At 33.1% G+C, this 23,302-nt stretch overlaps 1 protein-coding gene across 2 annotated transcripts in view; it reads right to left on the bottom strand.

Moving 5' to 3' along the window:
• The window catches only part of LOC115888133 (E3 ubiquitin-protein ligase RBBP6-like), a 74,154-nt gene that overhangs the window by 32,380 nt on the left and 18,472 nt on the right, over nt 1-23,302 (bottom strand). Inside the window, exon 14 of one of the 2 annotated variants that reach the window (XM_030907723.1) lies at nt 21,042-21,209. The exons of the other annotated variant lie outside the window; for it this stretch is intronic. Coding sequence (XP_030763583.1) covers nt 21,042-21,209 — 168 coding nt within the window. The remainder of the gene's footprint in view (nt 1-21,041; nt 21,210-23,302) is intronic. 2 annotated transcript variants of the gene reach the window in all.

The raw sequence follows: 23,302 nt of genomic DNA, 5'->3' as shown, positions 1-23,302 counted from the left end.
TCTTTTCGGTCGACAAAATGGTATTTTATCGTCTTGTATGAAAAATAACTAAAAGTTGATTAATACATATTCTATTTCTTTCGTTTATTGAAAACTGAATGCAACAAAAAAATCTTGATTATCCTACTTCTTAAACGAATGAATTTTAAATTACGACAATATTTTGTAAAATATTTCATTATTAAACAGCCAAAAAGACATTTAAATACCGATCTTCATTTTTTAGGCGTACGATATTTGCAAGTTATTCTCCACCGAGAAATACAATTTGGGAATAGCAGGATTCTACCCAGGCACCTTCAAGAGATACCGAATTCCCACCACTCTACTCAATATCTTTTCGGTTTTCATCGAAACAGTCCAATTGGAATCGACACTGGCTTTCGTGTTCATCCACACGTCAAACGTAACAAAACTGTCCGAAACTCTATTATTCTCCATGACCCAACTGGCCTTCCTTAGTAAATTACTCAATTTGCTCTTGATGAAGAAAAATTTCCCGAATATTGAATCCCATCTATCCAATCCTATATTCACCAATGTCACAGAAGAACAAAAACAGAAATTTAGGAAAAACACAAACTCAGTTAACACTATAGCACGGATTTACAGAGTTCTATGTTTCCTGGTGGTGTTACTCTATGGGATATTTCCGTTTTTGGATTCGACCAAAGAAGGAAACATTTACCCTTTGCTTTGTTGGTTCCCTTTTAACGCTGACGACTACTATCTTTACGTATGCTTAGGGGAGGTGTTGAGTATAGCGATAGGTGCCTGGTTGAACTCTACCATCGATATATTTTTCTGTATGCTGGTGATGATTGGAAAGTCCCAATTTGAAGTGTTGTGCGATAAATTGGATACTTTGCCGATAGAGTATGAGAACGACGATGTTATAGAACGACTGTTAAGAGAATGTGTGATTTATTACCATGAATCTCTAAGGTAATTGCAGAATTTTAAGTAACATATTTTCAAAACAAGTGTCATTTTAAATATTACTTTTTAAAAAGACGGTATAAATTTACTAGCCTAAGTTAGACAGTAAATGAATATTCTCTCCAAAAAATCCTATATGGGTATTTCGCCACTGCAAGAAAATCTACAAAATAAAATAGTTATTTTTTGTAAACACTTCTGCGTTAAACCCAAACGGAAACTACTTATCAGAAGTTAGGTTTACAGTTATACAAATTTGCCTAACAAACAAAAAAATGCTTAACGTTTCGGAAAGTTTAATTCTTTCCGTCGTCGGAAGAGCACTAAAACCCACATTCAAAAGAATAACTTTAGATATTTTTGATTAGCTCGTTTACGAGTTATCGCCGATTTCTTTTTAAATATTTTTCCTTTCTTATGGCCCTGTATTTACTTATGAGCACCAGTCAAGGTAAAAGATAACTGTCAAATGAAGTTGTCATTTCAGAGATTTATCTATTTAGTGCTTTATTATTATTATTATTATTAAAAACTCATACCTGCATCGAAAATATTAGCCATGGATTATACTACCGAAGAAAAAGTATTGATGATTAAATGGTATTATCAAGGAAATAGTTATCAAAAGGTGTCGGACATGTTTGCTGCTCTGTATCCGAATAGACCGATACCTGGAAAATCAACAATCGCAAGGAATATCCAGAGATTTGAGACCAAAGGTACCCTAATAAATAACTGCAGATGTGAAGCAAGGCAGGAACAAAGAGAAGATGCAAGAAATGATACCGACTTGGAAGTTTTATTGTACGTGGAAGAGAACGATGGAAAGATCAACAGAAGGAAACTTGAGGATGAAATAGGAATAGATCACACTACAGCGTTTCGAATTTTGAAACGACATAAATACTATTCCTTCAAATGATGATTCACCAAGAGCTACGAGATGGGGACGAAATACGGCGGCAGGCGTTTTGTTTTGATATGATAGAAAGAGCAAACACGGATAGGGAATTTTTAAAAAACATATGTTTCACTGACGAATGCACGTTTACCTTAAATAATGAGCCCAATGTCCAAAATTATCGATATTGGAACAAAGAAACCCAACACAGGTTTGTCGAAATAAGGACGCAATATCCACAGAAAGTAAATGTTTGGACAGGGATATTCGGACACAATATTATCGGGCCATTATTTCTTACGCAAAATTTAAATGCAGAATATTATTTGGAACTACTCGAAAATCATATTTTACCTGCTTTACATGATGCCGCTAGGGTAAATCAGGAAGTTTGGTACCAAATGGATGGCTGCCCGGCACATAGTACCCTGGCTGTTCGAGAATATTTAGACAATAGTTTTAACGGAAACGTTATTGGCCTAAATCATACAGTAAATTGGTCAGCAAGGTCTCCTGATATTTCGCCAAATGATTTCTTTCGCTGGGGCAGGATATACAAGGATAAAAAATACCCAAATCTAGACGAGTTAAAAAATACTATTTCTGCCGAATGCAATAGAATTTCACTTTACCAACTAGCGAATGTAAGAAGAGAATTTTATGATCGCCTGGGTTATTGTCTAGCAGTCGATGGAGGAATATTTGAACATCTTAAATCCTAAAGTTCTAACAATTTAATAGTACCTAAATTAATAAGTCATTAAATATTGTAATAATACTATAATTAACCTTGTAATTGATTACTTTATTTTACTTTAATTCATATTAATTTGTATTTATAAATACATCTTTAAGATTTCCGATGTAGGAAGAAGTTTTCAATAATAATAAAGCACTAAATAGGTAAATTTCTGAAATGACAACTTCATTTGACTGTCAAATTAAAATTTACATGGGATTTCCTATGTCCCGTCCGACGATGCAACACCCGGTATATTGTGTATTGTTATCATTGTGTCTATTATTTGGGGTTTGTATTTCGTTTAATGTTTTGTCAATAAAATATGGTGGATAGTCGTTTTTTATTAATGTGTTTTTTATGTGGTTTATATAGCTGTTTAGTGAAATGTCGTCTGAACATATTATTTTTGCCCTATCATATAAACTTTTTATAACACTTTAAAAAAAAAGAAACCCAAAAAGTTGCACCATGCTGAACCCTACAACGTCGTGTTTCGAAATCTATAAAAATCTGATTACTTCCGAAAATATTTAAAAAAGGCGACTTCGTTTTTATTTTTTGTGACTGAAAAATATGCCAATACTAATTTAAAGTTAAACTCTGACGTATATGATTTTTCAATAGTAAAAAAGTAAATATAATAACTACTGAGGTTTATCTTGTAGGTATGTGGATTTAGTAGAAGACACATTCTCCAGAGGAATTTTTGTGCAATTCTTATGCAGCGTTGTTGTAATATGTTTAACTGGATTCCAAATGTTAATTGTAAGTTTAGTTGACTCATTAGCTGTCAATTTCACACACTTTGCTTTGTAAAAAATTAACAATAATATTTTACACTTTTCTTGTAGATTGATATTCAAAGCGTGCAATTTTTCTTACTTATCGTATACTTTTCCTGTATGATGTGTCAAATAGTAATATACTGCTGGTATGGTCATTTGTTAATGGAAAAGGTGGGTATATGTATAGACGTCAGATCATATTGCCTCTTTCGTATTAAAAATACACACTATGTTAACAGTTAACTAAGTGCTGTTTTTGAAAGCAATTTTTAAACATCAAAACAGATGTTTTTATAGTATTTCCGAAGTCAATTGGAAGTACTGGGATTCTTAATTCATTTGCCCAGACGAAGCCGATAATGGCACCGACAAAAACAATGTCGAAGTTAAGTCCCAAGAGCCCCAGTCTATTTCAACTGACTTCAGAAAAACTATACTATTCTATTGATATACGAAGCAATTAATAAATTAATAATATACATATGTATCAAGAGCCTATTACGCTGTATTTTTGGTTCGCTCTAAGGGATCGGGTAAAGTGGGTGTGTGGCCGAAGGAAATATATATTATATTTCAGAAATCTGCCTAAAGCCACACCCAAAATTCCAAACACATGTGCTGTGATTAAGGCTTGATTAAGGTTTACAGAGCTTCGGCATTTGCCATAAAATAGCGAGCAATTTGTTACAAAACTATATAAATTATACAGACCGGACCACCGTAGTAGTACCATAGGCAGAACCGGACGAATTAGCGTATACCCGTCCGCCGGATAAAAAGCAGGCGAAAAAATGCGATAAAATAAAAATAGGTAGATATGTGATAAGAATGTTTCAGAATTTGTATTTATTCGTGTTTTAATAGCCAAAACGAATACATAGATTCTCGCGACAGTTCTCGTGTAAAATTTAATTTTTAAGTAAAATAATGGATGTTTACGAAGTTCGTGAGAAAATTCAAATTGTAAAATAGTATTTCCAAAATAGGTCTTATCGGGATATACAAACAATTTTTCCACAAACTTTTGTAAACAGGCCAATTCCATCTTTACCTACTGTATCAAGAGTTATTAATAATTTTGAAACACATGCGGGTATGTGTTCCCACAAAAACACAAAAAGCCTGATGTGTTGATTAATGAAGAACGGGAGTTAAAGCAAGTGTTCGTTTGTGCTACCGCGGATCAAAATCCCACGTTTTCAAGTAATCAAATGGCTGAGGTGGTTGTCCTGCCCACAATGCCCGTATGGTTCAAGAATATTTGAACAATACTTTTCCCAACCGTTTAATTAGTGGATATGGAACTATTTTGTGGCCCGCTAGATCACCAGATCTTTCTCCCAATGATTTATTTTTGTGGGGTTATGTAAAATCCAAAGTGTATGGTCATAATAGGACTACTAATCTGGATGAGCTTCAAGTAAAAATACGAGAGGCTTTCCAAACTATTAGCCCTAATATGTTAGCCAATGTCAGACGGGGATTTTACGACCGCCTAGTCTTCTGTCTAGCACAAGAAGATGGTCTTTTTGAACACTTGTTATAACTTTTTTTTATTTAGAGTAATATTTTAGTTTTTTTTGGGTTTAGAGAATTTATTTATTTTTAGTTTTGGCTTGTAAACACACTCAAATAATAAATATTTAAGTATTTTTATTTTAAATGTTACCTTAAGTGAAGGTAAACACTTAAAATGAAAATAATAAATACACGGCACTCCTCGCGTCATATTCCTAGTCTGTTACGACCGACCCGTCCAAGCACAACTGCAACTGCGTACTGCCTGACCAGCCGACTAGCCAGCAGTGGCTCTCGAGTACGAACGCAAAACGGGTAAACGTAAATTCGTCCGGCAACTTGCTATGTTACTAGTAGCCTGGTCTTCTCTGTATATCACTGTAATCACAAAACTTCAATCAATTTCCGTATTGTAATGAAATTTTAAATTATGTCTTTTGTTTTCGAGAAAATTTAGTCCAAACATGAGGGATATTTTGTTGATGTTTGACCATCAAAATCTTACAAATAAAGAAGTTGTCTAAAAATGTGCTACAATACGGATATAGTATAATCCTTTATCTTTAATTTCCTCTTCATTTTTGTGTAAAAAAATACCTAGCCAGTTTTACATAAAACGTTAAATGCCGAACGCTTATTTTGCTACTTTTTTCGGACTAGTGAACTGGCTGCTTAAAGTGGTCATAATATATTCTGTTAAATTTATTGAATACGTTAGTAGCTTTTATATTATTTAAAATTAAACAAAGTGTGATGAAAAGTGATGAATATAAATAACTTCCCCATTTACTGAGATGGCATGATGCATTCCCCTAAATACACTATATTGTAATTTCTATAAATCTGTTATATTCTTGTATAGTTAAAATTTATTTTTCATAACCTACTTACAAAATTGTTTAATAACCGAGCTGGTTATTTTAGGAAGTGTGGTCTGGATTTTAACGCGTAAGACAGTGATGTAGGCAGCTTAATGATAAATCAGATGTATTTAAAGAGAGAAAAAAGTTGGTTGATACATTCCTTCTACGCGGTATTGCCGGAATTTGCATCAAAATTTCGAACCGCGCAAAGTAGGCGTTTCCGAAAAATGTTGCATCTAGGGTTGAAACATTATTTTCACAATTAGTTATTCATTTTACTACAGCTGTAATGGACTATATTTAGTTTTAGATGTATTATCTTCATTTCAGTAATATACATGAAAGTTTTTAAAATAATTTATTTTCTTCCACACACATTTTCCTACAAACGTAAAAAACCGGCAACACTGTATGTCGTTTTATATTTTGTCTCTCTGTCTGTCAACTGGTCATTTATATTATTCTCTATCTTATACGTTCAAATTCAGAGAACACTTCTAAAAAGATCAGGTCGGTATACAGGGTGTCTCAAAAAAACATGTGCCATCTCTCGTGGGGAGATTAAAATAAAAAACTTAAAAATAAGATTTATTTTCATATCAACATAGGTCCGATTCTGCTTTGTTTCGTAGCTACAGGGTCTTAATATTTTTGATTTATTATAATTTTTCTTCCAAGTACTTTTAGCGTTTCTGAATGAAATTTTGATGCTAAAAGTAACTATAAATGCGACACATTTTGAAGCTAAAAAGTGTCGACATATTAACCAGGGACGTGCATATGGGTTATCACTGAAATATTTTTCTAAAAAAAGCATGTACACCTCTGACTTTTTTTTTTTCTTATTAGCAAAATAGTGTAAAAGCAGTTTAATGCCGATTAAAAATTGTCTCTTAATATTTTTGTCGATTTCGGCCTCCTTGATGAGATAAACGCAATTTTATTAATTTGCCTTGATCCAAGTCCAAAAAAATCAAGTCCAAAATCCAACAGCAACCTTTACAGGGGTATGGAAATGCATTGTTTAGAGTTACAAGATGTTATAACTTTTAAAATTAGGTTTTTGTAATTATCTTAAATACCCATTTTTCTATTTGAAATTGCTATATGTTGAACTAATAGTAATATAAACTAATAACTAATAAGTAATAAGTAACTAATATTAATAATTTTAATAATAAATTAGGTAAAATATATAATTTATTAATTTTTATTTTAATTTTATTAATTGTGATTAATAAAATTGCGTTTATCTCATCAAGTAGGCCGAATTTGACAAAATATCAAGAGATAACTTTTATTGGCATTAAACGGCCTACACCAATTTTGATATCAAAAGAAAAAGTCTGTGGCGCACATGTTGTTTTTTGAAAAATATTCCAGTGCAATTTTAATATTAATAATTTTAATAATAAATTAGGTAAAATATATAATTTATTAATTTTATTTTTATTTTAATTTTATTAATTGTGATTAATAAAATTGCGTTTATCTCATCAAGGAGGCCGAATTGGACAAAATATCAAGAGATAACTTTTAATTGGCATTAAACGGCCTACACAATTTTGATATCAAAAGAAAAAAGTCTGTGGCGCACATGTTCTTTTTTGAAAAATATTCCAGTGATAACCCATATGCACGTCCCTGATGAATTTATTGGCACTTTTTTAGCATTAAAATATGTAACACTACTAAGTAACTTTTACCTCCAAAATTTCATTCATATCACTAAAAGTACTTGGAAGGAAATTATAACAAATCGAAAGATTATTAATAATTTAACACCCTGTAGCTACGATACAAAGCAGAATCGGACCTATGTTGATATGAAAAATAAGTCTTATTTTTTACGTGAGGAATCTCCCAACGAGAGATGGCACATGTTTTTTGAAACACCCTGTATACATTGCCCTTATATGGTCTCTAAATAAATTAAAATTAAAGTAGTTAAGTAAGTTTTTTAAAAAAAATTAACTAACATACTATTCCAGTGGGCCTTATTTTTAACGAGAATCTAAATCTAAACTAAAGTTCAGTAATTAGAGAGATAAAATGTATAGGAATATTGTCAACTCGATATATGGGAGAATTATTCATAGTTTACATCACGCCAGCCAATTTTTTAACAACAAAATTTACCTTTTTGCAAAAAAGTATAAAAACAGCTTCTCCAAATAAAGTTTTTCCAAATGCGGCCACGAAATCCGTTTTATAGCCATTTAATAGTTTAAATGTCAAATTTGAGAGATACCTGAAAGCAAAAGGCTAAATTTTCCGATGTCAATTTTAATCTAAATCAATGCAGAAACTATCGCCGAAGTCAAATATCACCTATTGTAAGTCAATAAATAAAAAATTGTATATGATAACTGTAAGTAACTGTATAATAAATTTTGAGTGTGATATGTAACGCATCTCTTAAATAAGCCCCAATACTTGGACTTAAATATAGATTAAAAATAGTATGTATTTATGATTGCATAGAATTAATTTTTGTTTATACCCTTTTTAGTAAACTACTAAGTTGAAATACTTTGTATATTCTTTATTTCACCAATAAGGATTTAAGTATTAAAATACTGAACCGTTAAAAGCAATTGCATTTCTGAGATACCCCCTATAAATCTGTTTTTAGAGTAACGAAAATCACAAACCAATGTTATAAAATCAACTGGTATAAGACTAACGCAAGGGTCCAGAAAATGGTATGCTTAGGGGAGGTGTTGAGTATAGCGATAGGTGCCTGGTTGAACTCTACCATCGATATATTTTTCTGTATGCTGGTGATGATTGGAAAGTCCCAATTTGAAGTGTTGTGCGATAAATTGGATACTTTGCCGATAGAGTATGAGAACGACGATGTTATAGAACGACTGTTAAGAAACTGTGTTATTTATTACCATGAATCTCTAAGGTAATTAATTCGTGATTAATTTTAAAAAAATCATAATATTTGGTACATAAATCAAAAATACCAGTACCCTATTTAGTGTACCCTATGAGTATTCTAAATATATTTTATGTGGCATCCTTGAGAGTTTATTGATGTAGATAAATCTCCATTTTTTTCCTACAAAGCAGTGGCCATTCTGATTTTACTTGTGTGGCTGGCAAGAAATTTAAGAAATTCGAATATTTATGGGCCATTCTCACTAATGTCAAAATGAACCAAAATTCAAATCTGATTAATTTTTTAACAATATTTAAATTCGTTTCCCATAATAATGTGAGACTAATAAATTAAAACGAGATTAGAAATAAATGGATATATACTAAAGATTTTCTAATTTAATTATGAAATAAGTGTTTTAAAAAATGTAGGTTAGGTTACGTGCTCGTCATAAATCTTGATAATAAAACTCTTATTAGCTTTTATAAACAAGTTTTAGTCTAAAAAATGTTTCTTAATAGGTATCCAATATACAATAAAAAACATTTGAAATTAGTAGTAAGAAGTCCAATATATATTTTTGAAAATTTAAAAAGCAAAATGTATCTTTATATGAACTTATCATATTGTTTCATCGGCGTTTATTACTTCCTAGTTAACAGTATTTTGAAGTTGTCGTCCAACTATACGTTTATGATATTTTATAAATAATTCAACGGTGTTTAAAATTGTAATTCTGTATTCAGTTACTTCGCCGATTACGTTCAATTTTTAACCTTATTTTGAACGCCGGGACAAATAAAATAAAAATTGTCGATCGATAATTTGTTTTAGCATCAGGACGAATCGTTAGTCCTAAAATATTCTAAACACAGTATCGCCAAATATTTCAGTCATCTGATTTTCACTCGATAGTCAGAAATGAAACGATCTACAGAAAATTGAAAGAGAGAAAAAATATTGCAAAAAAAGATCTTCAATTTTACTCTATTGCATTTTTTACTTGCTTAGTTTCTGAGATGTCAAAGAAATTAAATTTTTTTAAAAAATAATTTAAAAAAATCATTATTTTCAACTTTTTTTCCAAATTGAGGCATTCTAAACCGCTCGAACTTGCAGAGACCATTAGAAAGCTGAACAAATTGGGCAAAGGAAATAAAGTCCTCCTACTCTGGGTGGCAGCCCACCAAGGGATAAAAATAAGTGGGTAATAAAAAAGCAAACGATCTTACTAGAAAAGGAGCGAACACTCCACTAACTGGACCAGAACGTTCTGCTTCGCAAGTGGAAAACAACATAAATCAGATCTGAAGAACCTGGATCACCACAGCCGTCACCTGGAATGGAACTCCAACGGTCTAAGACACTCGAAGAAATTTCTAAGGACTTAAGGGGAAAATGAGGAAACAGGACAAGACGAGGAAACAAGACTTAAACGAGACAGAATAAACAGGCGCACCGAATGCTAAAGTCTATTTTTTCATTTTTGTTGTAAATTCCACAAATCAAAAAATTTTTGTCTTAGTTCTTATGAAATTATATTATGAAAAATAATGTAAAATGAACTTAAAAATCAACGCAAAAGACTTGTAGAATGTAGAATGTTTAGGAGAGGAGTTAATCACCGCGACCTTATAGATCTATTGTGTGTTCCCCTTTCTTGAGTTACAACGAGTTATAACTCATCATACAGTCTCAGGGCTTTAACAAAAGCCAGTATCTGAAACGGTTCCGCAGAGGCCAGCTCTCGATCCTCGACATCACCCATACCAAAGTTCATGGCACGAATGGTCGTCGTCTCGGCGCACTCAGTGATAAGGTGTTCTGGTGTTTCCCCATTTTCCCCACAGAATCTGTATTCGCCGTTGTTTCTCAGCTTCAGCCTACTGAGGTGTTCGTTGAGGAGACAGTGTCCTGTTATAAACCCCGTGACAATCCGAAGATTGTTTTTACTTAAATCAAGGAAAACCTTTGATTTTTCTCGGTCGTAAGTTCTGAGGAACTTTTTCGAGTGTCTTAGACCGTTGAAGGACACCCATTCCAAGTTACGGACGGAGTCTTCCAGATTCTTCCGAAGAAGTTCCGCTTTCAGTTGGTTTCCGTTTGGAAAACAGAACGGTTCTGGTTCTGTTAGTGAAGTGTTCGCTCCTTTTCTAGCTAGATCATTTGCTTTTTTGTTACTGAGTTGATCGCTAAGTGCTGCTTGACTATCGGATAGGATAGTAACGCAAAAGACTTAGACGTATACGATTTTTCACTAATAAGAATAAAAAAAACTAAATATAATAACTTCAGAGATTTATTTTGTAGGTATGTGGATTTAGTAGAAGACACGTTCTCCAGAGGAATTTTTGTGCAATTTCTATGCAGCGTTGTTGTAATATGTTTAACTGGATTCCAAATGTTAATTGCAAGTGTAACTTTGATTCATAGTTATCAATTTCAGAAACTAACGTCAATGTTTTTTTATAACAAAAATATTAATTATGTTTTCCACTTCTATTTGTAGATTGATATTCAAAGCGTGCAATTTTTCTTACTGATCGTATACTTTTCGTGTATGATGTGTCAAATAGTAATATACTGCTGGTATGGTCATTTGTTAATGGAAAAGGTGGGTATATGTATAGTCAGATCATATTGTCCATTTCGTATTATAAGTACATACTATGTTAACAGTTAACTAAGTGCTGTTTTTGAAAGCAATTTTTAAACATCAAAACAGATGTTTTTATAGTATTTCCGAAGTCAATTGAAAGTACTGGGATTCTTAATTAATTTGTCCAGACGATGCCGACCTTTATGGCATAATTGTTCGCGAGTTAGTAGCAAAATTTCGCGAAACTGGTTCCGTTATGAGTAAAAACAGGCAGAGGGAAAATCCTGTAGTAAATAAAGCTAGGGAGGTATTTGTATTGGGCCAAGTTGCCGCTGAGTACCAGAAAATTAACCAATGAGACCGGCGTGAATCGTACAAGTGTCCAGAGGATATTAAAAAAAACACGTAGTAAGATTCACCCGTACAAAATTCAGTTGGTAAAAGAACTCAACGACGATTTTGATCGTCGCTTGCAATTTTGTGAAACTATGAGTGAACGAGTGGCGAATGATAATAATTGCCTATTTAATGTGTGTTTTTCGGATGAGTGTAATTTCTTTTTGAACGGTGTAGTTAATCGGCACAACTGTCAGTATTGGGTTGAGGACAACCCCAGGGTTTTTCACGAGGTGCACACACAAAACCGTCAAAAATTGAACCTGTGGGCTGGTATTTTTGGAAATTCTATTGTAGGTCAGTTGAACGATGTTAAGAAGTACTTCAACGCACAAGTCACAGAACAGCAATCTAGCAACTACCGCAACTGATCGTACAACCTTGTGTCAAGTGAAAAAATGCGTAAACATCTAGAAATAATAAGAAGAAACAGCAAATTGGTCGAAGGAATTTATCATTATCATTTACTCTGATAAATGTTTAAATAAACTTTTCAAATTTCAATCCTTCATATTTTCTCTGCTTGACTGACTCCACCGATTTCCAAAAACGAAGCGGGGAAATATAGAGAATAAAATGTTCTTTTCATTGCGGTGCCACTTAACCCCCCTTCTCCTTTGAAAAAAGTTGGGGGATGACACCCCCGCTTAGAGGGTTGAAGATTTTCTCACAAACAAAATTGACGTGTTTTTGGATTTTTTGAAAAAAGAATACTCGTTTCGATGGGCCACCCTGTATGTATTAAAAGTCTATTACGCTGTATTTTTGGGTCGCTCTCAGGGATCGGGTAAAGTGGGTGTGTGGCCGAAGGAAATATATATTATATTTCAGAAGTCTGCCTAAGGCTTAGTCATATTCCTAGTCTGTTACGACCGACCCGTCCAAGCACAACTGCAACTGCGTACTGCCTGACCAGCCGACTAGCCAGCAGTGGCTCTCGAGTACGAACGCAAAACGGGTAAACGTAAATTCGTCCGGCAACTTGCTATGTTACTAGTAGCCTGGTCTTCTCTGTATATCACTGTAATCACAAAACTTCAATCAATTTCCGTATTGTAATGAAATTTTAAATTATGTCTTTTGTTTTCGAGAAAATTTAGTCCAAACATGAGGAATATTTTGTTGATGTTTGACCATCAAAATCTTACAAATAAAGAAGTTGTCTAAAAATGTGCTACAATACGGATATAGTATAATCCTTTATCTTTAATTTCCTCTTCATTTGTGTAAAAATACCTAGCCAGTTTTACATAAAACGTTAAATGCCGAACGCTTATTTTGCTACTTTTTCGGACTAGTGAACTGGGCTCTTAAAGTGGTCATAATATATTCTGTTAAATTTATTGAATACGTTAGTAGCTTTTATATTATTTAAAATTAAACAAAGTGTGATGAAAAGTGATGAATATAAATAACTTCCCCATTTACTGAGATGGCATGATGCATTCCCCTAAATACACTATATTGTAATTTCTATAAATCTGTTATATTCTTGTATAGTTAAAATTTATTTTTCATAACCTACTTACAAAATTGTTTAATAACCGAGCTGGTTATTTTAGAAGTGTGGTCTGGATTTTAACGCGTAAGACAGTGATGTAGGCAGCTTAATGATAAATCAGATGTATTAAAGAGAGAAAAAAGTTGGGTTGATACATTCCTTCTACGCGGTATTGCCGGAATTTGCATCAAAATTTCGAACCGCGCAAGTAGGCGTTTCCGAAAAATGTTGCATCTAGGGTTGAAACATTATTTTTCACAATTAGTTATTCATTTTACTACAGCTGTAATGGACTATATTTAGCTTAGATGTATTATCTTCATTTCAGTAATATACATGAAAGTTTTTAAAATAATTTATTTTCTTCCACACACATTTTCCTACAAACGTAAAAAACCGGCAACACTGTATGTCGTTTTATATTTTGTCTCTCTGTCTGTCAACTGGTCATTTATATTATTCTCTATCTTATACGTTCAAATTCAGAGAACACTTCTAAAAAGATCAGGTCGGTATACAGGGTGTCTCAAAAAACATGTGCCATCTCTCGTGGGGAGATTAAAAATAAAAAACTTAAAAATAAGATTTATTTTTCATATCAACATAGGTCCGATTCTGCTTTGTTTCGTAGCTACAGGGTCTTAATATTTTTTTGATTTATTATAATTTTCTTCCAAGTACTTTTAGCGTTTCGAATGAAATTTTGATGCTAAAAGTAACTATAAATGCGACACATTTTGAAGCTAAAAAAGTGTCGACATATTAACCAGGGACGTGCATATGGGTTATCACTGAAATATTTTTCTAAAAAAAGCATGTACACCTCTGACTTTTTTTTCTTATTAGCAAAATAGTGTAAGCAGTTTAATGCCGATTAAAAATTGTCTCTTAATATTTTGTCGATTTCGGCCTCCTTGATGAGATAAACGCAATTTTATTAATTTGCCTTGATCCAAGTCCAAAAAAATCAAGTCCAAAATCCAACAGCAACCTTTACAGGGGTATGGAAATGCATTGTTTTAGAGTTACAAGATGTTATAACTTTTTAAAATTAGGTTTTTTGTAATTATCTTAAATACCATTTTTCTATTTGAAATTGCTATATGTTGAACTAATAGTAATATAAACTAATAACTAATAAGTAATAAGTAACTAATATTAATAATTTTAATAATAAATTAGGTAAAATATATAATTTATTAATTTTATTTTAATTTTATTAATTGTGATTAATAAAATTGCGTTTATCTCATCAAGTAGGCCGAATTTGACAAAATATCAAGAGATAACTTTTAATTGGCATTAAACGGCCTACACAATTTTGATATCAAAAGAAAAAAGTCTGTGGCGCACATGTTGTTTTTTGAAAAATATTCCAGTGCAATTTAATATTAATAATTTTAATAATAAATTAGGTAAAATATATAATTTATTAATTTTATTTTTATTTTAATTTTATTAATTGTGATTAATAAAATTGCGTTTATCTCATCAAGGAGGCCGAATTGGACAAAATATCAAGAGATAACTTTTAATTGGCATTAAACGGCCTACACAATTTTGATATCAAAAGAAAAAGTCTGTGGCGCACATGTTCTTTTTGAAAAATATTCCAGTGATAGCCCATATGCACGTCCCTGATGAATTTATTGGCACTTTTTTAGCATTAAAATATGTAACACTACTAAGTAACTTTTACCTCCAAAATTTCATTCAAATCACTAAAAGTACTTGGAAGGAAATTATAACAAATCGAAAGATTATTATGAATTTAACACCCTGTAGCTACGATACAAAGCAGAATCGGACCTATGTTGATATGAAAAATAAGTCTTATTTTTTACGTGAGGAATCTCCCAACGAGAGATGGCACATGTTTTTTGAAACACCCTGTATACATTGCCCTTATATGGTCTCTAAATAAATTAAAATTAAAGTAGTTTAGTAAGTTTTTAAAAAAAAATTAACTAACATACTACTCCAGTGGGCCTTATTTTTAACGAGAATCTAAATCTAAACTAAAGTTCGGTAATTAGAGAGATAAAATGTATAGGAATATTGTCAACTCGATATATGGGAGAATTATTCATAGTTTACATCACGCCGGCCAATTTTTTAACAATAAAATTTACCTTTTTGCAAAAAAGTATAAGAACAGCTTTTCCAAATAAAGTTTTACCAAATGCGGCCACGAAATCCGTTTTATAGCCATTTAATAGTTTAAATGTCAAATTTGACAGATACCTGAAAGCAAAAGGCTAAATTTTCCGATGTCAATTTTAATCTAAATCAATGCAGAAACTATCGCCGAAGTCAAATATCACCTATTGTAAGTCAATAAATAAAAAAAGTTGTATATGATAATCTGTGGCACTGTATAATAAATTTTGAGTGTGATATGTAACGCATCTCTTAAATAAGCCCTAATACTTGGACTTAAATATAGATTAAAAATAGTATGTATTTATGATTGCATAGAATTAATTTTTTGTTTTTACTTTTTAGTAAAGTACTAAGTTGAAATACTTGTATATTCTTTATTTTCACTAATATGATTTAAGTATTAAAATACTGAACCGTTAAAAGCAATTGCATTTCTGAGATACCCCCTATAAATCTGTTTTTTTAGAGTAACGAAATCACAGACCAATGTTATAAAATCAACTGGTATAAGACTAACGCAAGGGTCCAGAAAATGTTCGTCATTATCATGGAACGAGCAAAGAAACCAGTCACCATAAGAGCAGTAGGATTCTTTGAGTTAAATTTATCAACATTGATGAAAGTAAATCACCTTAGTAAACGTATTTAATATAATTTTAACGCCTTTTTGTTATTTTAGATACTAAAGTCATCGTATTCCTATTTTGCAGTACTACAACGGCTGTATGCCACTACTAAATAAAGGAAAACATAATATGAATTTAAGCTATTTAAAATATTGAATATCACTAGAGTGTTTAGAAAAATATATGGCACATGCAAGTAAAATGGAGTGCTTCTTGTAACTGTTAAGTCTCGGTATTGTTCTTGTTTTTGTCATTCTTTGGTATGTATAAACATCCAAAATTAATACATTCTTCGCGAAGAAGATAAATTGAGCAGTGAATGAACATTAGTTCCAAAATAAATGAAGACTCAATAATAATAAAAGCAAATCAAAGTTCTTTGTTCTTCCAGATACTAAAGTCATCGCCTTTCTATTTTGCAGTTCTACAACGACTATTCAGGGTGTCAGAAAATAGTGGATCTAACTTCGGTAGGCGCTTCTAAATATAAAAATAAAACAAAATGTCCCTATAAACAAATGCCCTAAAATGCTTCCCGAAGAAGTTACAACCCTCGAAAGGGTCTTCTTCTTCTTTCTCTGCTTATCCATTAATGTATGTTTGCGACCACTATTTCCATGGCTTCCCTATCTCTAGCTGTGTGTCATCGGCATATCGTATATTATTTATCCAGACTCTATCGACTCTAATTCCAATCTCCTTGTCCTCTAGCGACTCCTGAAAGATGGCCTCTGAGTATATATTGAACAAGAGCGGCGATAGTATACACCTCTGCCTTACTCCTCTGCGAATACAAATTTGGTTGGTTAGACCGTTCACTAATTTTACCCGTGCTGATTAGTGCCAGAATAGGTTTTCGATACATCGGATGTCTTTCTAGTCTAAATCCAATCTCCTGAGAAGCTGCATAAGTTTATGATGTTGAACCCTATCGAAAGCTTTCTCGTAATCTATAAAACATGCGTTCTTCGCTGGTCGTAGCAGTTCTGTACTCATATCTGCGTCGCCGCTAGTGCTTCCCTGGTACCCAACCCCTGTCTAAATCCAAACTGTGAGTCACTCATGGCATCCTCACACCTTCCGTACAATCTCCGATGTATTATTTTCAGGAATATTTTTAGAGAATGACCCATGAGACTGATGAGTCTGTGTTCTTCACATTTTCGTGCGCTGATCTTCTTTGGTATAGGGATAAAGGTTGAAGATAACCATTGCTCCGGATAGTGACCAGTATCATATATTCGGTTAAACAACTTGGATAGAACTGCAATGCCTCTCTCGTCCAGAAGTTTAAGTATTTCTGATGGGATCTCATCCGGCCCAGCTGCTTTATTATTTTTCGCACCTTGTATAGCCTTTTCAATCCCTTCTGTCGTAATAGAAGGTCCAGTTAGATTATTTTCTACTGCGAGTTTTTTGTCCGGTCTATTATCATTAAACAGTTTTTCTACATACTCCTCCCAAATTTGGCGTTTTTCGTTATCATTTAGAACTATCTGATTATTCTCGTTGATTGTTATACCTAGGCTCCGTTTTCTGTACACCCCAGCGGTTTCTTCAAGTTTTTTATGGAGATTAAAATCATCATGTTTGTGTGTTTAGTTGTTCTATTTTCCTGCACTCTTTCACTCTCAAGGGTAAATAGAAATAATATATTTTGTTTATTTCTAAGAACATTGGTAAACCGTTTCTCTTTAAAGTTGGTACTCGTACACACATTTTAGTGCCAAAGCGAAACAAGCCGACCAACAGCCCTGAAAGCGTACTTTCCATTAGGGTAGATAGTACTACTTGTGGTACTTTCTTTATCCTTATAGATACAGCAATTGCTGTATCTATAATTTGAAATTTCAAAAAATGACAAAATATTGGGACTTTCTTTAGTTCGATATAACGGTTTTCAAGATATCTGTGTTTAAAGGTTAGGATTAGTGATCGACCGATACCGATACCGATATGAAAATATCGGTATGCCGTACCATCATGCCGATTATCGGTATCGGCCGATATACAAATGTATATCGGCCGATATTTTATTTTATTGATTATTCACGAAAAAAATTAACTGAACTTGATTTTTTTAGGAACAACTTTATTAAACATATATGAATACAAACTGAAACGGATTCTTTAAAATAATAAACAGAGAAATAAACTAAAACAGAAAATTTGAAAAAAAAACAAATTTCCCTTAAATCTGTCTAAAAAAAGTTTAGCATAGGAATGTATAGGAACACAAAAAAACCGGACGATTTCCTTAAAATAAGACAAAAAGATAAACAGTAACGAATAAATAAAACACATAATTGGCACTTAACCGTCGAAGTCTTAGCTGTCACAGATAATTTATTCTTCACGAAATATTTCCAATAAATACTTTTCTTTGAAGCCATTTTAATTTAGTTTAAACACAACTCGCATTTAAAAATAAACACCCTAACAGGATTAGACAAATTCAATCCCAAAACAAGCCCAGAGTCTAGTGAACGAAAAATGCGTGTTCTGGGAAATACCGAATAATAAAGAAACTCGGGATGCTCGGAAACGGCCGCTGTGTCGCGAAGACGATTAGAGGATTTACCAAGGTCATTAATTCATTATTATTATTACCAAAGTTATTACTACTACTGTGGTGCAATGTTGCCAGATGTTCGGAATTAAATTATATGCATAATATAGGCGGAAGAACTTGAGCTGAACCTCGCCACTATAAAAATCGGCCCTCGCGGCAATTAAAAAAAATACGCCGATAGGCCGATATATATCGTATCGGCCTGAAACATATCGGTAACGGCCGATTATCGGTATCGGCCAAAAAGAGCCTATCGGTCGAACACTAGTTAGGATGCGTCGATTTTAGTATTAACAAAATGATAAAATGTAAAGAAATTATAAATAAATTAATCTCATGATTTCACTAATACTAAAATCGCCACATCGTAAACTTTAAACGCAAATATCTTGACAACCGTTCACCATTTTTTTTTTAAACTAAACGTAGAGCACTTTTCTTACATAAAAAATTCCACGCTTTCTATACCGTTTGATGAAATTACTGTATGTATAAGGATAAAAAAGTACCACCAGCAATACTCTCTACCCTAATGAAAAGTACACTTTCAGCACTGTTGTGGTATTTTACACTATAGCCATTCGCTTTGGCATTAAAATGTGTACCAAATTACAAGAAAACCGGGTTACCAATGTTCTTAAAAATAAACACAATATATAATTTTATTTACCCTTTCGAGGGTTGTAAGTTCTTAGGGAAGCATTTTAGTTGATAGGAACTTTTTGTTTTATTTTTATCTGTAGAATCATTCACCGAAGTTAGATACACTATTTTTTTGACACCCTGTATATGCCATAGTCAAATAAATAAATATATCATATAAATTTAAGCCATTTAAAATATTTCTTTCTTTTCTTAGAGATTCTATTTATTTTTTTTTGCTTTGGCTAAAAATATATACTTAGTGTTGTTTGGTTTCTTTGGCTTTACTAACGGAATATTATCATCGAGATCTAATAACTTTTGGAATAAAACCTCTAATAAAACTAACATAAAAGAAAAGATAATATAAAAGCAATATTCTACGACACGAAAAAAAATTATAGTCAAAATAAAGCATTTTTAAATTTAATTAATATTTGAAATACGTTTTTTTTAAATCATGCACAAACTATCTCAAGTATTACGACAGTGGAGATATAAAAAAAGACCACAACAGCAATAAAACGTGCAAAACACAAAAACAGCTGTAATTTTTGACCACCTTTCTCGTTCCATAATAATGATAAAGCCTCGTGTAACCTTACAAGCAACTTGTAAGTTTTCTCAGTAAACATTCCTAAGTTTATTACTCTTGCAAGCTTGTTTGCCTTAACTTTTTAATAAAACGTGTACATTACTCTTTCTTATTCGCAAAACCGCAAAATGTCCCTTCAATACTGCGATCCTAACATACCGGGTCCGTTTCAAAAGTGGCTCACCCCTATAACTTTTTTTTTCTTAGATAAAAAAAAACCAGATTTGGTATGCTAGTACATGACATACTAAATTAGGATTGATTGACGTATTCAATTGTTTTTTATCACTTCCTGTTTCACCGGAAATGACTACAACAACAACTACAAAAAAAGTTATAGCGGCGAGCCACTTTTGAGACCCGGCATATTCCTTTAAAAAACGAATTGAAAATAAGAAAACGTCAAAAAACGTAGAAAAAATTGAGAAAGAAAATGGATTCAGTGTGGATCTACTTAGACACTACTAAAAACTGCCCAAGCGTTCGATTTTTTCATAAATATCTATCTTAATATGTACAGCTTGCCAAATCTGCGAAGAGATGTGAATTTCACAATTTTTACACATGTGTAAAAAATTCACATCCTTCAAACGATTTTTATTTGACACATACAAATGACAACCTTTAAAAGATTTTTATTTATACTGTCAACAATATCAATAGTTCGTTTAGTTAGAAGTTGTGTTTATATCTCAAATAATAAAAGAGACCATTTAAAAATATTATCATTATTAGTAAAAAGTATTGCATTCTATGCTTCTTTCTGGCCATGCTCGAAGAGATGCCAAATTTGGTAATATTTGAATCCAATCATCACTAAATTTTATGTAAAAATACGTTTTTTAAATTTATTTATCTCTTCCATTTTCCTTCGCGTTATTTTTCTGTCCTCTGACAAGCTTGATTTTCCCCAGACCTACTGTGCTACAAGCTCTAACAAGTCAGCAAGAACTTCAAGAGATGTTTAAGCAAATTGACTTGCAAGGAGACATGAGGCTTAAACACGACGGACACCGTCTTTCATACCTTGTATAAAAGTGGATATCTGCGGATATAATGATATAATTTGTGCAGAACGAAAAAAAGATAATTAAAACTTGCACCTATTCTTATTGCACATTTCATTTCTGTTCTTTTTAAAACATCTCAGCTATAGCAGTAAACTCTAAACAATATTTAAATCTTCCGGCGTCTACGTAAAAAAACTACATTCCACCTCACAACCAACAACAATTACAATATAATCATAAATATATCGCGGCACAACTCATCAACCATTTTTACATTTTCTTTGTCATGCTCGTCATACCTGAGGGGCGGCGATCTGTGTGAGGGCGGCAGCGGTGGCGGTGAAGGGCGGTAGCGCGCGTGGTCCCTCCTCGACGGGTGGAGGGGCGGCAGCGGCTTGGGCGAGCGGCCGCGCATCGGCGACGCCCCCCTAGGCGGCGGACTGAGCGAGTACGACCGAGATCGCGACCTAAAATCAACACAACAACCCTTGCTAGTAACCTGCCTGCCTACGTAGTACCTACTGGCTACGCAAAAAGAAGCAGCCGATGCTTTTTATCATCGTGATTTTTAGACAGGTTAATAATGGGAAAAAGAATGGTGTAATAAAAAGTTAAATTGTGTGGATTGATTTGTTTGGTTCTATAGGCACATTCTAGATGTTTAATTTATATGTTAGCATTTTATTTTGTCCCACTCTTAACTAGTTATAACTTTTTTTTAATTTTAGATGTACAACATTCATTAACAAATTATTACGTTTTTTTGTCAATTTTTATTATGTATTATCAAAAGTATCATACGCTGTCAAATGTTACAGTTATTGGTATAGTAAACGCCTCGAATGTTTGGGAGTGATTTATCGCTTGATGAAGTTAGAATCGACACGCGCGCTATCATTTTTACGTTAAAAATGTAAATTTTTACCGCAGACGTAGGTTTTTAAAGGCCCGGTCTAATCATCTGCCTGCGCTCCTCTTACTTATTCTAAAATGTTAGCGTGATTGACAAAGACGATACTATATCGCGTTTCTTTGATTGATTCGTTTTTGTGCGTCAGTCCATTGGTGCGCTTGCAGTGCGACCAATGGGGCATTCCATTTTATATTTATAACCAAATATATGTTTTGACAAGACTTCGACAGTTAAAACAACAAATTACAAAAGGTTATATATTGATTATTATATGATTTGAAACACCACGGCACTGGAACTAAGTTTCATGTGACCTTGAACAGATTAGTTCACATGGTAGCGACCGATGAATCACTCCCAAACATTCGTGGCGTTTACTATAGACCTGTTCAGTGTTGAGATTTGAATACCGGTGTTAGGTATTGATGACCGCCGGTGTTTCAGTCGGTGTACCGGTGTCAACACCGACACCGGTGTTTATTTCAACACCGGTGTTCATTTCAGCACCGGTGTTCATCTACAACACCGGTGTTTATCTCGACACCGGTGATTATCTCGACACCGGTGTTTATCTCGACACCGGTGTTTATCTCGACACCGGTGTTTATCTCGACACCGGTGTTTATCTCAACACCGATGTTTATCTCAACACCGGTATCGCGATGAACACCGGTGTCGAGATCAACACCGATCTCGATGTCGACGTCGATGGTGCCGTTTGTTTGTTTTTTTTTTAGTTTTTTTTAATGTAATATTTTTTAGTTTATTTTACAGCTACGAATTTTTGTTTCTTATGTTTTGTTTTTTTAATTTTAGTTGTACGACATTCATTAACAAATTATTACGTTTTTTTTTGTCAATTTTTATTATGTATTATCAAAAGTATCATACGCTGTCAAATGTTACAGTTATTGGTAGACCTGTTCAGTGTTGAGATTTGAACAACGGTGTTAGGTATTGATGACCGCCGGTGTTTCAGTCGGTGTACCGGGTCAACACCGACACCGGTGTTTATCTCAACACCGGTGTTCATTTCAGCACCGGTGTTCATCTACAACACCGGTGTTTATCTCGACACCGGTGATTATCTCGACACCGGTGTTTATCTCGACACCGGTGTTTATCTGGACACCGGTGTTTATCTGAACACCGATGTTTATCTCAACACCGGTATCGCGATGAACACCGGTGTCGAGATCAACACCGGTCTCGGTGTCGACGTCGATGGTGCCGTTTGCTTGTTTTTTTTTTGTTTTTTTTAATGTAATATTTTTTAGTTTTTTTTACAGCTACGAATTTTTGTTTCTTTATGTTTAGTTTTGTTTTCTATTTGTTTTTGATTAAACAATTTTTTACTTTATAGTTGGTTATCTGATGCTTCCACTTTATTTTAGTGATTAGTCTGGCAAAAAAATATATTTAAATTTGAACGCTTTAAGTCTGTGCGCTTTAATAAACGAAAAAAATAAGCACCGATACGACATTATTATCATCAGGGTTTATTTTTAACTTATTAATTAACATTATTTCTTCTTTAACCCGTTTACCAAACACCGTAGTCAAAACCGGTATTGGTGCCAACATCGGTGTCGGTGCCAACACCGGTGTCAGTGTCAACACAGGTGTCGGTGTCGACATCGGAACACC

The sequence above is a fragment of the Sitophilus oryzae genome, unplaced genomic scaffold (assembly GCF_002938485.1).
Source record: "Sitophilus oryzae breed Bouriz unplaced genomic scaffold, Soryzae_2.0 scaffold_1167_pilon_pilon, whole genome shotgun sequence".
NCBI classification, from domain to species: Eukaryota; Metazoa; Arthropoda; class Insecta; order Coleoptera; family Curculionidae; genus Sitophilus; species Sitophilus oryzae.
The sequence above is the reverse complement of the archived record's forward strand: the minus strand, read 5'-3'. Positions and strand labels throughout refer to the sequence as shown.